Source organism: Notolepis coatsorum, assembly GCF_963971535.1.
Source record: "Notolepis coatsorum genome assembly, chromosome: 9".
In the NCBI taxonomy this organism is placed as follows: domain Eukaryota; kingdom Metazoa; phylum Chordata; class Actinopteri; order Aulopiformes; family Paralepididae; genus Notolepis; species Notolepis coatsorum.
In genome coordinates this window covers 143,000,985-143,015,981 of record NC_140173.1, presented here as the reverse complement: position 1 = coordinate 143,015,981, position 14,997 = coordinate 143,000,985, and the positions used below count along the sequence as shown (strand labels likewise).

Sequence of the window (14,997 nt, the reverse complement as noted above, 5' to 3'; positions counted from 1 at the left end):
TTCAATACTAATGATATATCATACTTTATGTATTCAGTACTAATGATATATCATACATTATGTATTCAATACTAAATATATATCATACTTTATATATTCAATACTAAAGATATATCATACTTTATATATTCAATACTAAAGATATATCGTACTTTGTGTGTATTCAGTACTAATGATATATCATACTTTATGAATTCAATACTAAATATATATCATACTGTATGCATTCAATACTAAAGATATATCATACTTTATGTATTCAGTACTAATGATATATCATATTTTATTAATTCAATACTAAAGATATATCATACTGTATGCATTCGATACTAAAGATATATCATACTTTATATATTCAATACTAAAGATATATCATACTTTATATATTCAATACTAAAGATATAGTATAGTATAGCTAAAATTAGAAATACCCAGATACAATAGCACACTGGTAAAAGTAAAAGTCATCAAAATTCAAAATTCGACTTGAGGTAAAGTTGAAAAGTATTTGGTATTGAATGTACTCAAGTATCATATTCTATATGATGTTTGTGTATACAGTGCTCGGGGGCATTCCATCCCCGATCCACTGGCCTCTAACGGTCATGTTAAAGTGGTATGTGGTCCAGTTATGCTGCTCTGAGTACATCCTCTTGAAGTTGGCAGGATTAGGATATGAAAGTACATAAGTACTTTCATGTATGCCATATTTTGTATGCTAACAATTTGTATTCTAAATAACTAGTAACTGGTGGGTTCAGATAAACATAGTGGAGTAAAAAAAAAAAAAAACTATTTTCGTTGAAATTTTGTAAAAGTACAAAGTCCCCTAAAATCTAAATATGCAAGTAAAGTACTTCAAATTGGTATACGTAGCCAAGTGGAGTACTTGAGTAAAAAAACACTTGTTTACTTTTCCGACGCTGGTCCGCGGAGGGTTAACAGGTCAAGCTGAGTTGTAAAGTGGTAGTCGGTCAACAGGGAGAGATAATGAATGCGGTCGTTAAAGATTCGCTGTTGACCCTCACTAAGCACACAGTTGGACTTTTACATCGATGTGAGGCATGTGTTGATCGTGAGGTATGTGTTGAAGAGTCCTTACCCAGTTTCCCAGTTTACCCGCGTCGCCTGTTTTTCCTTGGAAACCACTGTGACCCTAAAATAGATAAAAACAACATGGACGTCAACTCAGGAATGGAGTATTCATCTAAAGTTTGGTCACGAATGAACAAACTAGTCTAACATTCTAGATTATCTATATACAAGTCAGACAACGACTAATGACGACTTTTTCCCCCCCTTGTGAGTTTAATATATAGCTACATTCAAAATGTGTTATTTCTTTTTTTTTTATAAGAAGAACAAGGCAATTTAAATATGTCTTTTTGCCTATCCCTCCTAGTTACACTTACAGACAGTCCTCATATCCATCCTAGTTACACATACACACAGTCCTCATATCCCTCCTAGTTACACTTACAGACAGTCCTCATATCCCTCCTAGTTACACTTACAGACAGTCCTCATATCCCTCCTAGTTACACTTACACACAGTCCTCATATCCCTCCTAGTTACACATACACACAGTCCTCATATCCCTCCTAGTTACACTTACAGACAGTCCTCATATCCCTCCTAGTTACACACAGTCCTCATATCCCTCCTAGTTACAGACAGTCCTCATATCCCTCCTAGTTACACATACACACAGTCCTCATATCCCTCCTAGTTACACTTACAGACAGTCCTCATATCCCTCCTAGTTACACTTACAGACAGTCCTCATATCCCTCCTAGTTACACTTACAGACAGTCCTCATATCCCTCCTAGTTACACTTACAGACAGTCCTCATATCCCTCCTAGTTACACTTACAGACAGTCCTCATATCCCTCCTAGTTACACTTACACACAGTCCTCATATCCCTCATAGTTACACATACACACAGTCCCCCACACATATGCATTTCATCAGAGAGGTCTGAGTGCAGGGTCGCCTGCAGTGCAGTGCCCCCCTGGAGCAGTTTTTGGGGTTCAGTGCCTTGCTCAAGGGCACGTAGGCAGGATGGTGAGCACTGTAGAAGTAATACCAGCCACCCTTCAGTAGCCAGCTCACAGCTGGAATACACCCTCCTGTCGGAGACAGTGATTGAACCAGCAACCTTTTGGTTACTGGCCAGCCTCGTTAACTCTAGGTCTAGGGCCCTAGGCCATCCTGCCTCCCCACTAAATTATGTGTGAATTGAGAATGATGTCAAAGAGTCAATGGTATGTGGTGCTTTGTTCTGGCAACTATAGTATGTATGTCAGTTTAGATTAAAGGTTTAGATTAAAAGTTAGGTTTAGATTACAGGTTAGGTTTAGATTACAGGTTAGGTTTAGATTAAAGGTTAGGTTTAGATTAAAGGTTAGGTAAAAGTACAAATCATTAAAGGAACACACCAACTTTTTGGGAAATTAGCTCATTTGCCATCTACCCTGGAGTTATACAAGCAGATACATAGCCTTTTCTTATCTATGCATGCATTAGGCTTAGGGAACAGGGCCGCACCATTAGCCTAGCTTAGGGCCATTCACTGGAAGTAGGTGTGCCAGTGTAGCCTAGTTCCCAACAGTCACAAAATACACTCCAGATACAACTCCAAAACGTTCCTGTAAACATGTTGTGACCTGTGTTTTGAAAAACTGGGCTTTTGAGGTGATGAAATCACTGCGCCCAGGCAGCATTGGTTCGGCAAAAAATTGTTCCGAGTATATATCTGTTTAGAAAATGAAAATGTCAAAAAAATGAATTCAACGTGGTAAATACACAGGTCACAGGAAAGTTGTATTTGGAGTGTATTTCGTGACTGTTGGGAACTAGGCTACACTGGCACACCTACTTCCAGTGAATGGCGCTAAGCTAGGCTAACAGTGCGGCTGTTCCCTAAGCCTAATGCATGCACAGAGAAGAAAAGGGTATGTATCTGCTGGTCTAACTCCAGGGTAGATGGCAAATAAGCTAATTTCCCCAAAAGTTGGCGTGTTCCTTTAACAGTTGACACAAAAGGTCTTTAAAAGAAGTGTTACCGCGGTTACTGGCGGTTCCATCGAGAACCAATTGTCATTCGGTGGACGTGTGTTAAAGGGGAGTGACCCAGATGGAAAAGTAAATCTGTTTGAAGAATTCCTACGTTCCTCTTGTACAGTTCAGTCAGTACGTTCCTCTTGTACCCCAGGACAGTTCTGTCAGTACCTTCCTCTTGTACCCCAGGACAGTTTAGTCAGTATGTTCTTCCTGTACCCCAGGACAGTTCAGTCAGTACGTTCCTCTTGTACCCCAGGACAGTTCAGTCAGTACGTTCCTCTTGTACCCCAGGACAGTTCAGTCAGTACGTTCCTCTTGTACCCCAGGACAGTTCAGTCAGTACGTTCCTCTTGTACCCCAGGACAGTTCAGTCAGTACGTTCCTCTTGTACCCCAGGACAGTTCAGTCAGTACGTTCTTCCTGTACCCCAGGACAGTTCAGTCAGTACGTGTGAACACCTCAAATGAGCTTTATCTTCAAGTACTGCTAGAAGATCTGAACTTGGATTAAAACCTCATTTGGGTATAAGAGCTCACACAAATGTTTTATGGCCTCGTAAAGTCAGAGCCCTATTAATTTGTCTATGGATCAGCCACAGATTTTACATCCCAGTGCCATCACAGATTGGAGGGTTCTCTCTCTGATCTCTAGCGTTAGGAGAGCGTGGCGCATGTTCACAAATACTGATTGAACTGTCCCGGGGCACAGGAAGAACATTATGTGAATTCCTAAGATTTTCTCCTCATCCACTAGTGACTAGAACATCACGCAGCAATTAATCGAATGGTACTATAATAATTCCAATCCTTCCAGCCCCGCTAGATTCATGAGCAGGATGAGCCGGCAATTCTTATGTGTGGTTGGGGGGCGGAGCGTGGCGTTCACCTTTGATCCCGGAGAACCCTGAATGCCGGGCTGCCCATGCACGCACTTGCAAGTCGCCCTTCCAGCCGTCAGGCCGATCTCCGCGTACCCTCCGCACTGAAAAAGAAAAAAACAACAGAGTCGTTTAGAAATCACACCCGTCTTTTATAGAGGAGGGGGGGGGGGGCGTACCTTACCGCAAGGCCTGCTCTGTGTGACTGGTTCAGATTCAGATTCAGAGTTTTTATTTGCCACATGGAAGCAATACAATCATACAGTTTTCATACAAAATCATAAATACAGTTCTACCATGGGCAAAAGGAGCAGGAAGAAGAATAAATCTTATGGTTACCTGCCCCCTATTCTTAAACTAAACAAGTATCAGTATCAGTTTCATTTGTTCATTTCAAACCATACAAACCTATACAATGCAAGACAACCACAAAACATCACTACAACCACCACAAAACAATAGACAACAGCAACAACAGACACCACCCATGGTCCGAAAAGTGGGATGGAAGAAGCCAAGCCTGTGAACTTCCATTCCCCACACCCCGACCATCAACCGCTACACACACGACAACATGCAACACAGCTCCGCTTCCCACATTCCCCCGACATCTCAACAAGACACACATGAGTCTGACCCGTCAATACATATTTTATATACATACTCCTTTTAATGCCAAACATCATGTTCACCCTCCTCCTTATACCTTTCCAATATTCCTTTTTTTAACTTTCTTTTGAACTGGTATATGTTTTTTTACTCAATTTAACCTCCTCGTCCAATCCATTCCATAATCTTACTCCACAAACAGATATACACATAGATTTTTAGAGTGGTTCTTACACCCGGTTGCTGGAGTTTCTGGTGAGCTGACTTACCACACTGGAGAGCTCACAACAGCCCTCTGAGTAAGCCTGTTCCGGGTCACAGGACACCTGCATCTGCTGCAGGTCCACCTGGGAGGACAAAAGAGACACGTGGACACGTGTTATTATAACAATACACGTATCATTACTAGTGCTGTCAATCGATTAAAATATTTAACTTGATTAATCGCATGATTGTCCATAGTTAACTCGCAATTAATCGCAATTTAATCGCATTTTCTTTTTTTTTTTACCATAAACTGATCTTTTTCAAGTTTTAATACTCTTATCAACATGAGAGTCAACAAATGCTTGCTTTATGCAGCCATTTAACACAAAAGGATGACCCTCATGCATTGCAAATTTGCATCAAATTCAAAACAGAGTGATGCACAAAATAACTTAAAAGAAAATAATAATTCAAAACAATGAATAAAGTGCATGAAATAATAGGGGAAAGAAAACGTTAGGAACTTGTTACATTAACCCACACAAGGGCTGATGACTCTCCCAGCTCTATTTCTCTCTTGCCCCTTCCTCATCTCCCTCACCCCCCCCCACACACACACACACACACACACACACACACACACACACACACACACACACACACACATTGAGTCAGAAACAAACATGGTATCAATGAGAGTATCAATAATACACCTGAGTGAAGTATAATAATAAAAAAAGAAAAAGTTGAAGAAATATATGTATTTTTTTTAAGTTAATCTTGAGTTAAAAAAAATAGTGGCGTTAATAGAATCGGGCGATAACGCGTTAATATCGCGTTAACTTTGACAGCCTTAATTATTACATATGGCATGGGTGGATAGGGTGATCGGATATGAAATGAAGAGAGATGGTGCAGATTGGTAACAATTTAATGGAGGGAACACATGCTAAGTCACAGATGTTGGGCTATACAGTGAGTATGTATATGAATGGTTTACAAGGTCTTCATTAGGGTGATGTTGCTGAGCTATATTTAATACAGCCTGAAATGTGTGACATCATAATGACATCACACATTCCAACCCGTCAACTCGTTAACTCTCGTTAATTAAAGTTAATTAAAGACATCGTTGCTAGGGTTTTGGGACATAACCAAATCATAAAGATTACAGGCACGATAAATCAGCTTTATTGTTCAGCGAAGAGTTGCCCTAGACCGTTGGTTCTCAAAGTGTGGTCCCTCAAGGGGTTCCAGGGGGTCCCTAAAAAAAGAGGTTTCACTCTCTCCTCTGTTATCTCTCTGTTATATCTCTCCTGTTATCTCTCCTCTGTTATCTCTCCTCTGTTATCTCTCTGTTATCTCTCTGTTATCTCTCTGTTATCTCTCCTCTGTTATCTCTCTGTTATCTCTCCTCTGTTATCTCTCTGGTATCTCTCTGTTATCTCTCCTCTGTTATCTCTCCTCTGTTATCTCTCTGTTATCTATCTGTTATCTCTCCTCTGTTATCTCTCTGTTATCTCTCCGGTTATCTCTCTGTTATCTCTCCTCTGTTATCTCTCTGTTGTCTCTCCTCTGTTATCTCTCTGTTATCACTCCTCTGTTATCTCTCTGTTATCTCTCTGTTATCTCTCCTCTGTTATCTCTCTGTTATCTCTCTGTTATCTCTCTGTTATCTCTCCTCTGTTATCTCTCCTCTGTTATCTCTCTGTTATCTCTCCTCTGTTATCTCTCTGTTATCTCTCTGTTATCTATCCTCTGTTATCTCTCTATTATCTCTCTGTTATCTCTCCTCTGTTATCTCTCTGTTATCTCTCTGTTATCGCTCCTCTGTTATCTCTCTGTTATCTCTCCTCTGTTATCTCTCTGTTATCTCTCCTCTGTTATCTCTCTGTTATCTCTCTGTTATCTCTCTGTTATCTCTCCTCTGTTATCTCTCTGTTATCGCTCCTCTGTTATCTCTCTGTTATCTCTCCTCTGTTATCTCTCTGTTATCTCTCCTCTGTTATCTCTCTGTTATCTCTCTGTTATCTCTCCTCTGTTATCGCTCCTCTGTTATCTCTCTGTTATCTTTCCTCTGTTATCTCTCCTCTGTTATCGCTCCTCTGTTATCTCTCTGTTATCTTTCCTCTGTTATCTCTCCTCTGTTATCTCTCCTCTGTTATCTATCCTGTTATCTCTCTGTTATCTCTCTGTTATATCTCTGTTATGTCTCCTCTGTTATCTCTCTGTTATCTCTCCTCTGTTATCTATCCTGTTATCTCTCTGTTATCTCTCTGTTGTCTCTCTGTTATCTCTCCTCTGTTATCTCTCTGGTATCTCTCTGTTATCTCTCCTCTGTTATCTCTCCTGTTATCTCTCCTCTGTTATCTCTCTGTTATCTCTCCTCTGTTATCTCTCCTGTTATCTCTCCTCTGTTATCTCTCCTCTGTTATCTCTGTTATCTCTATCTCTCTGTTATCTCTCTGTTATCTCTCCTCTGTTATCTCTCTGTTATCTCTCTGTTATCTCTCCTCTGTTATCTCTCTGTTATCTCTCCTCTGTTATCTCTCCTGTTATCTCTCATCTGTTATCTCTCCTCTGTTATCTCTCTGTTATCTCTCCTCTGTTATCTCTCCTGTTATCTCTCCTCTGTTATCTCTCCTCTGTTATCTCTCTGTTATCTCTCCTCTGTTATCTCTCCTGTTATCTCTCCTCTGTTATCTCTCCTCTGTTATCTCTCTGTTATCTCTCCTCTGTTATCTCTCCTCTGTTATCTCTCCTCTGTTATCTCTCCTCTGTTATCTCTCTGTTATCTCTCTGTTATCTCTCCCCTGTTATCGCTCTGTTATCTCTGTGTTATCTCTCCTCTGTTATCTCCTATGTTATCTCTCTGTTATCTCTCTGTTATCTCTCCTCTGTTATCTCTCTGTTATCTCTCTGTTATCTCTCATCTGTTATCTCTCCTCTGTTATCTCCTCTGTTATCTCTCTGTTATCTCTCCTCTGTTATCTCTCCTCTGTTATCTCTCTGTTATCTCTCCTCTGTTACCTCTCTGTTATCTCTCTGTTATCTCGCCTGTGTTATCTCTCCTCTGTTATCTCTCTGTTATCTCTCCTCTGTTATCTCTCCTCTGTTATCTATCCTCTGTTATCTCTCTGTTATCTCTCTGTTATCTCTCCTCTGTTATCTCTCTGTTATCTGTCTGTTATCTCTCCTCTGTTATCTCTCCTCTGTTATCTCTCCTCTGTTATCTGTCTGTTATCTCTCCTCTGTTATCTCTCTGTTATCTCTCCTCTGTTATCTCTCCTCTGTTATCTCTCTGTTATCTCTCCTCTGTTATCTCTCCTCTGTTATCTCTCTGTTATCTCTCTGTTATCTCTCCTCTGTTATCTCTCTGTTATCTCTCCTCTGTTATCTCTCTGTTATCTCTCTGTTATCTCTCCTCTGTTATCTCTCTGTTATCTCTCTGTTATCTCTCCTCTGTTATCTCTCTGTTATCTCTCTGTTATCTCTCCTCTGTTATCTCTCTGTTATCTCTCTGTTATCTCTCCTCTGTTATCTCTCCTCTGTTATCTCTCTGTTATCTCTCCTCTGTTATCTCTCTGTTATCTCTCCTGTTATCTCTCCTCTGTTATCTCTCTGTTATCTCTCCTCTGTTATCTCTCTGTTATGTCTCTGTTATCTCTCCTCTGTTATCTATCCTGTTATCTCTCCTCTGTTATCTCTCTGTTATCTCTCCTCTGTTATCTCTCCTCTGTTATCTCTCTGTTATCTCTCTGTTATCTCTCCTCTGTTATCTCTCTGTTATCTCTCCTCTGTTATCTCTCCTCTGTTATCTCTCTGTTATCTCTCTGTTATCTCTCTGTTATCTCTCCTCTGTTATCTCTCCTCTGTTATCTCTCTGTTATCTCTCTGTTATCTCTCCTCTGTTATCTCTCTGTTATCTCTCCTCTGTTATCTCTCCTCTGTTATCTCTCTGTTATCTCTCCTCTGTTATCTCTCTGTTATCTCTCCTGTTATCTCTCTGTTATCTCTCCTCTGTTATCTCTCTGTTATCTCTCTGTTATCTCTCCTCTGTTATCTATCCTGTTATCTCTCCTCTGTTATCTCCTCTGTTATCTCTCCTCTGTTATCTCTCTGTTATCTCTCCTGTTATCTCTCCTCTGTTATTTCTCCTCTGTTATCTCTCTGTTATCTCTCCTCTGTTATCTCTCTGTTATCTCTCCTGTTATCTCTCCTCTGTTATCTCTCTGTTATCTCTCCTGTTATCTCTCTGTTATCTCTCCTCTGTTATCTCTCTGTTATCTCTCCTCTCTTATCTCTCCTCTGCTATCTCTCCTCTGTTATCTCTCCTCTGTTATCTATCCTGTTATCTCTCCTCTGTTATCTCTCTGTTATCTCTCCTCTGTTATCTCTCCTCTGTTATCTCTCTGTTATCTCTCCTCTGTTATCTCTCCTCTGTTATCTCTCCTCTGTTATCTCTCCTCTGTTATCTCTCTGTTATCTCTCCTCTGTTATCTCTCTGTTATCTCTCCTCTGTTATATCTCTGTTATCTCTCCTCTGTTATCGCTCCTCTGTTATCTCTCCTCTGTTATCTCTCTATTATCTCTCTGTTATCTCTCCTCTGTTATCTCTCTGTTATCTATCTGTTATCGCTCCTCTGTTATCTCTCTGTTATCTCTCCTCTGTTATCTCTCTGTTATCTCTCCTCTGTTATCTCTCTGTTATCTCTCTGTTATCTCTCTGTTATCTCTCCTCTGTTATCTCTCTGTTATCGCTCCTCTGTTATCTCTCTGTTATCTCTCCTCTGTTATCTCTCTGTTATCTCTCCTCTGTTATCTCTCTGTTATCTCTCTGTTATCTCTCCTCTGTTATCGCTCCTCTGTTATCTCTCTGTTATCTTTCCTCTGTTATCTCTCCTCTGTTATCGCTCCTCTGTTATCTCTCTGTTATCTTTCCTCTGTTATCTCTCCTCTGTTATCTCTCCTCTGTTATCTATCCTGTTATCTCTCCTCTGTTATCTCTCTGTTATCTCTCCTCTGTTATCTATCCTGTTATCTCTCTGTTATCTCTCTGTTGTCTCTCTGTTATCTCTCCTCTGTTATATCTCCTCTGTTATCTCTCTGTTATCTCTCCTCTGTTATCTCTCTGTTATCTCTCTGTTATCTCTCCTCTGTTATCTCTCTGGTATCTCTCTGTTATCTCTCCTCTGTTATCTCTCCTGTTATCTCTCCTCTGTTATCTCTCTGTTATCTCTCCTCTGTTATCTCTCCTGTTATCTCTCCTCTGTTATCTCTCCTCTGTTATCTCTCCTCTGTTATCTCTCTGGTATCTCTCCTCTGTTATCTCTCTGTTATCTCTCTGTTATCTCTCCTCTGTTATCTCTCTGTTATCTCTCTGTTATCTCTCCTCTGTTATCTCTCCTGTTATCTCTCCTCTGTTATCGCTCCTCTGTTATCTCTCTGTTATCTCTCTGGTATCTCTCCTCTGTTATCTCTGTGTTATCTCTCCTCTGTTATCTCCTCTGTTATCTCTCTGTTATCTCTCTGTTATCTCTCCTCTGTTATCTCTCTGTTATCTCTCTGTTATCTCTCCTCTGTTATCTCTCCTCTGTTATCTCCTCTGTTATCTCTCTGTTATCTCTCCTCTGTTATCTCTCCTCTGTTATCTCTCTGTTATCTCTCCTCTGTTACCTCTCTGTTATCTCTCTGTTATCTCTCCTCTGTTATCTCTCCTCTGTTATCTCTCTGTTATCTCTCTGTTATCTCTCCTCTGCTATCTCTCTGTTATCTGTCTGTTATCTCTCCTCTGTTATCTCTCTGTTATCTCTCCTGTTATCTCTCCTCTGTTATCTCTCTGTTATCTCTCCTCTGTTATCTCTCCTCTGTTATCTCTCCTCTGTTATCTGTCTGTTATCTCTCCTCTGTTATCTCTCTGTTATCTCTCCTCTGTTATCTCTCCTCTGTTATCTCTCCTCTGTTATCTCTCTGTTATCTCTCCTCTGTTATCTCTCCTCTGTTATCTCTCCTCTGTTATCTCTCTGTTATCTCTCTGTTATCTCTCCTCTGTTATCTCTCTGTTATCTCTCCGCTGTTATCTCTCTGTTATCTCTCCTCTGTTATCTCTCTGTTATCTCTCTGTTATCTCTCCTCTGTTATCTCTCTGTTATCTCTCCTCTGTTATCTCTCTGTTATCTCTCTGTTATCTCTCCTCTGTTATCTCTCTGTTATCTCTCTGTTATCTCTCCTCTGTTATCTCTCTGTTATCTCTCCTGTTATCTCTCCTCTGTTATCTCTCTGTTATCTCTCCTGTTATCTATCTGTTATCTCTCCTCTGTTATCTCTCTGTTATCTCTCTGTTATCTCTCCTCTGTTATCTATCCTGTTATCTCTCCTCTGTTATCTCCTCTGTTATCTCTCCTCTGTTATCTCTCTGTTATCTCTCCTGTTATCTCTCCTCTGTTATCTCTCCTCTGTTATCTCTCTGGTATCTCTCCTCTGTTATCTCTCTGTTATCTCTCTGTTATCTCTCCTCTGTTATCTCTCTGTTATCTCTCTGTTATCTCTCCTCTGTTATCTCTCCTGTTATCTCTCCTCTGTTATCGCTCCTCTGTTATCTCTCTGTTATCTCTCTGGTATCTCTCCTCTGTTATCTCTGTGTTATCTCTCCTCTGTTATCTCCTCTGTTATCTCTCTGTTATCTCTCTGTTATCTCTCCTCTGTTATCTCTCTGTTATCTCTCTGTTATCTCTCCTCTGTTATCTCTCCTCTGTTATCTCCTCTGTTATCTCTCTGTTATCTCTCCTCTGTTATCTCTCCTCTGTTATCTCTCTGTTATCTCTCCTCTGTTACCTCTCTGTTATCTCTCTGTTATCTCTCCTCTGTTATCTCTCCTCTGGTATCTCTCTGTTATCTCTCTGTTATCTCTCCTCTGCTATCTCTCTGTTATCTGTCTGTTATCTCTCCTCTGTTATCTCTCTGTTATCTCTCCTGTTATCTCTCCTCTGTTATCTCTCTGTTATCTCTCCTCTGTTATCTCTCCTCTGTTATCTCTCCTCTGTTATCTGTCTGTTATCTCTCCTCTGTTATCTCTCTGTTATCTCTCCTCTGTTATCTCTCCTCTGTTATCTCTCCTCTGTTATCTCTCCTCTGTTATCTCTCCTCTGTTATCTCTCCTCTGTTATCTCTCTGTTATCTCTCTGTTATCTCTCCTCTGTTATCTCTCTGTTATCTCTCCGCTGTTATCTCTCTGTTATCTCTCCTCTGTTATCTCTCTGTTATCTCTCTGTTATCTCTCCTCTGTTATCTCTCTGTTATCTCTCCTCTGTTATCTCTCTGTTATCTCTCTGTTATCTCTCCTCTGTTATCTCTCTGTTATCTCTCTGTTATCTCTCCTCTGTTATCTCTCTGTTATCTCTCCTGTTATCTCTCCTCTGTTATCTCTCTGTTATCTCTCCTGTTATCTATCTGTTATCTCTCCTCTGTTATCTCTCTGTTATCTCTCTGTTATCTCTCCTCTGTTATCTATCCTGTTATCTCTCCTCTGTTATCTCCTCTGTTATCTCTCCTCTGTTATCTCTCTGTTATCTCTCCTGTTATCTCTCCTCTGTTATTTCTCCTCTGTTATCTCTCTGTTATCTCTCCTCTGTTATCTATCCTGTTATCTCTCCTCTGTTATCTCTCTGTTATCTCTCCTCTGTTATCTCTCTGTTATCTCTCCTGTTATCTCTCCTCTGTTATCTCTCTGTTATCTCTCCTGTTATCTCTCTGTTATCTCTCTGTTATCTCTCCTCTGTTATCTCTCTGTTATCTCTCCTCTCTTATCTCTCCTCTGCTATCTCTCCGCTGTTATCTCTCCTCTGTTATCTATCCTGTTATCTCTCCTCTGTTATCTCTCTGTTATCTCTCCTCTGTTATCTCTCTGTTATCTCTCCTCTGTTATCTCTCCTCTGTTATCTCTCTGTTATCTCTCCTCTGTTATCTCTCTGTTATCTATCCTGTTATCTCTCCTCTGTTATCTCTCTGTTATCTCTCCTCTGTTATCTCTCTGTTATCTCTCCTCTGTTATCTCTCCTCTGTTATCTCTCCTCTGTTATCTCTCTGTTATCTCTCCTCTGTTATCTCTCTGTTATCTCTCCTCTGTTATCTCTCCTCTGTTATCTCTCCTCTGTTATCTCTCCTCTGTTATCTCTCTGTTATCTCTCCTCTGTTATCTCTCTGTTATCTCTCCTCTGTTATATCTCTGTTATCGCTCCTCTGTTATCTCTCCTCTGTTATCGCTCCTCTGTTATCTCTCCTCTCTTGTCTCTCTGTTATCTCTCCTCTGGTGTCTCTCTGTTATCTCTCCTCTCTTGTCTCTCTGTTATCTCTCCTCTGTTATCTCTCTGTTATCTCTCCTCTGTTATCTCTCCTCTGTTATCTCTCTGTTATCTCTCCTCTGTTATCTCTCTGTTATCTCTCCTCTGTTATCTCTCCTCTGTTATCTCTCTGTTATCTCCTCTGTTATCTCTCTGTTATCTCTCCTCTGGTGTCTCTCTGTTATCTCCTCTGTTATCTCTCTGTTATCTCTCCTCTGGTGTCTCTCTGTTATCTCTCCTCTGGTGTCTCTCTGTTATCTCTCCTCTGGTGTCTCTCTGTTATCTCTCCTCTGTTATCTCTCCTCTGTTATCTCTCTGTTATCTCTCCTCTGGTGTCTCTCTGTTATCTCTCCTCTGTTATCTGTCTGTTATCTCTCCTCTGTTATCTCTCTGTTATCTCTCCTCTGTTATCTCTCCTCTGTTATCTCTCCTCTGTTATCTCTCTGTTATCTCTCCTCTGTTATCTCTCCTCTGTTATCTCTCCTCTGTTATCTCTCTGTTATCTCTCTGTTATCTCTCCTCTGTTATCTCTCTGTTATCTCTCCGCTGTTATCTCTCTGTTATCTCTCCTCTGTTATCTCTCTGTTATCTCTCTGTTATCTCTCCTCTGTTATCTCTCTGTTATCTCTCCTCTGTTATCTCTCTGTTATCTCTCTGTTATCTCTCCTCTGTTATCTCTCTGTTATCTCTCTGTTATCTCTCCTCTGTTATCTCTCTGTTATCTCTCCTGTTATCTCTCCTCTGTTATCTCTCTGTTATCTCTCCTGTTATCTATCTGTTATCTCTCCTCTGTTATCTCTCTGTTATCTCTCTGTTATCTCTCCTCTGTTATCTATCCTGTTATCTCTCCTCTGTTATCTCCTCTGTTATCTCTCCTCTGTTATCTCTCTGTTATCTCTCCTGTTATCTCTCCTCTGTTATTTCTCCTCTGTTATCTCTCTGTTATCTCTCCTCTGTTATCTATCCTGTTATCTCTCCTCTGTTATCTCTCTGTTATCTCTCCTCTGTTATCTCTCTGTTATCTCTCCTGTTATCTCTCCTCTGTTATCTCTCTGTTATCTCTCCTGTTATCTCTCTGTTATCTCTCTGTTATCTCTCCTCTGTTATCTCTCTGTTATCTCTCCTCTCTTATCTCTCCTCTGCTATCTCTCCGCTGTTATCTCTCCTCTGTTATCTATCCTGTTATCTCTCCTCTGTTATCTCTCTGTTATCTCTCCTCTGTTATCTCTCTGTTATCTCTCCTCTGTTATCTCTCCTCTGTTATCTCTCTGTTATCTCTCCTCTGTTATCTCTCTGTTATCTATCCTGTTATCTCTCCTCTGTTATCTCTCTGTTATCTCTCCTCTGTTATCTCTCCTCTGTTATCTCTCTGTTATCTCTCCTCTGTTATCTCTCCTCTGTTATCTCTCCTCTGTTATCTCTCTGTTATCTCTCCTCTGTTATCTCTCTGTTATCTCTCCTCTGTTATCTCTCCTCTGTTATCTCTCCTCTGTTATCTCTCCTCTGTTATCTCTCTGTTATCTCTCCTCTGTTATCTCTCTGTTATCTCTCCTCTGTTATATCTCTGTTATCGCTCCTCTGTTATCTCTCCTCTGTTATCTCTCTGTTATCTCTCCTCTGTTATCTCCCTGTTATCTCTCCTCTGGTGTCTCTCTGTTATCTCTCCTCTGTTATCTCCCTGTTATCTCTCCTCTGTTGTCTCTCTGTTATCTCTCCTCTGGTGTCTCTCTGTTATCTCTCCTCTGGTGTCTCTCTGTTATCTCTCCTCTGGTGTCTCTCTGTTATCTCTCCTCTGGTGTCTCTCTGTTATCTCTCCTCTGGTGTCTCTCTGTTATCTCTCCTCTGGTGTCTCTCTGTTATCTCTCCTCTGTTATCTCTCTGTTATCTCTCCTCTGTT

At 40.5% G+C, this 14,997-nt stretch overlaps 1 protein-coding gene across 1 annotated transcript in view; it reads right to left on the bottom strand.

Annotated features, from left to right (window-relative positions):
• The window catches only part of LOC311234787 (uncharacterized protein), a gene marked incomplete at both ends in the record, with an annotated part of 71,604 nt that overhangs the window by 40,451 nt on the left and 16,156 nt on the right, over positions 1-14,997 (bottom strand). Inside the window, 3 exons of the mRNA XM_084322031.1 lie at positions 1,103-1,156; positions 3,954-4,049; positions 4,824-4,901. Of these exons, the coding sequence (XP_084178157.1) occupies positions 1,103-1,156; positions 3,954-4,049; positions 4,824-4,901 (228 nt within the window). The remainder of the gene's footprint in view (positions 1-1,102; positions 1,157-3,953; positions 4,050-4,823; positions 4,902-14,997) is intronic.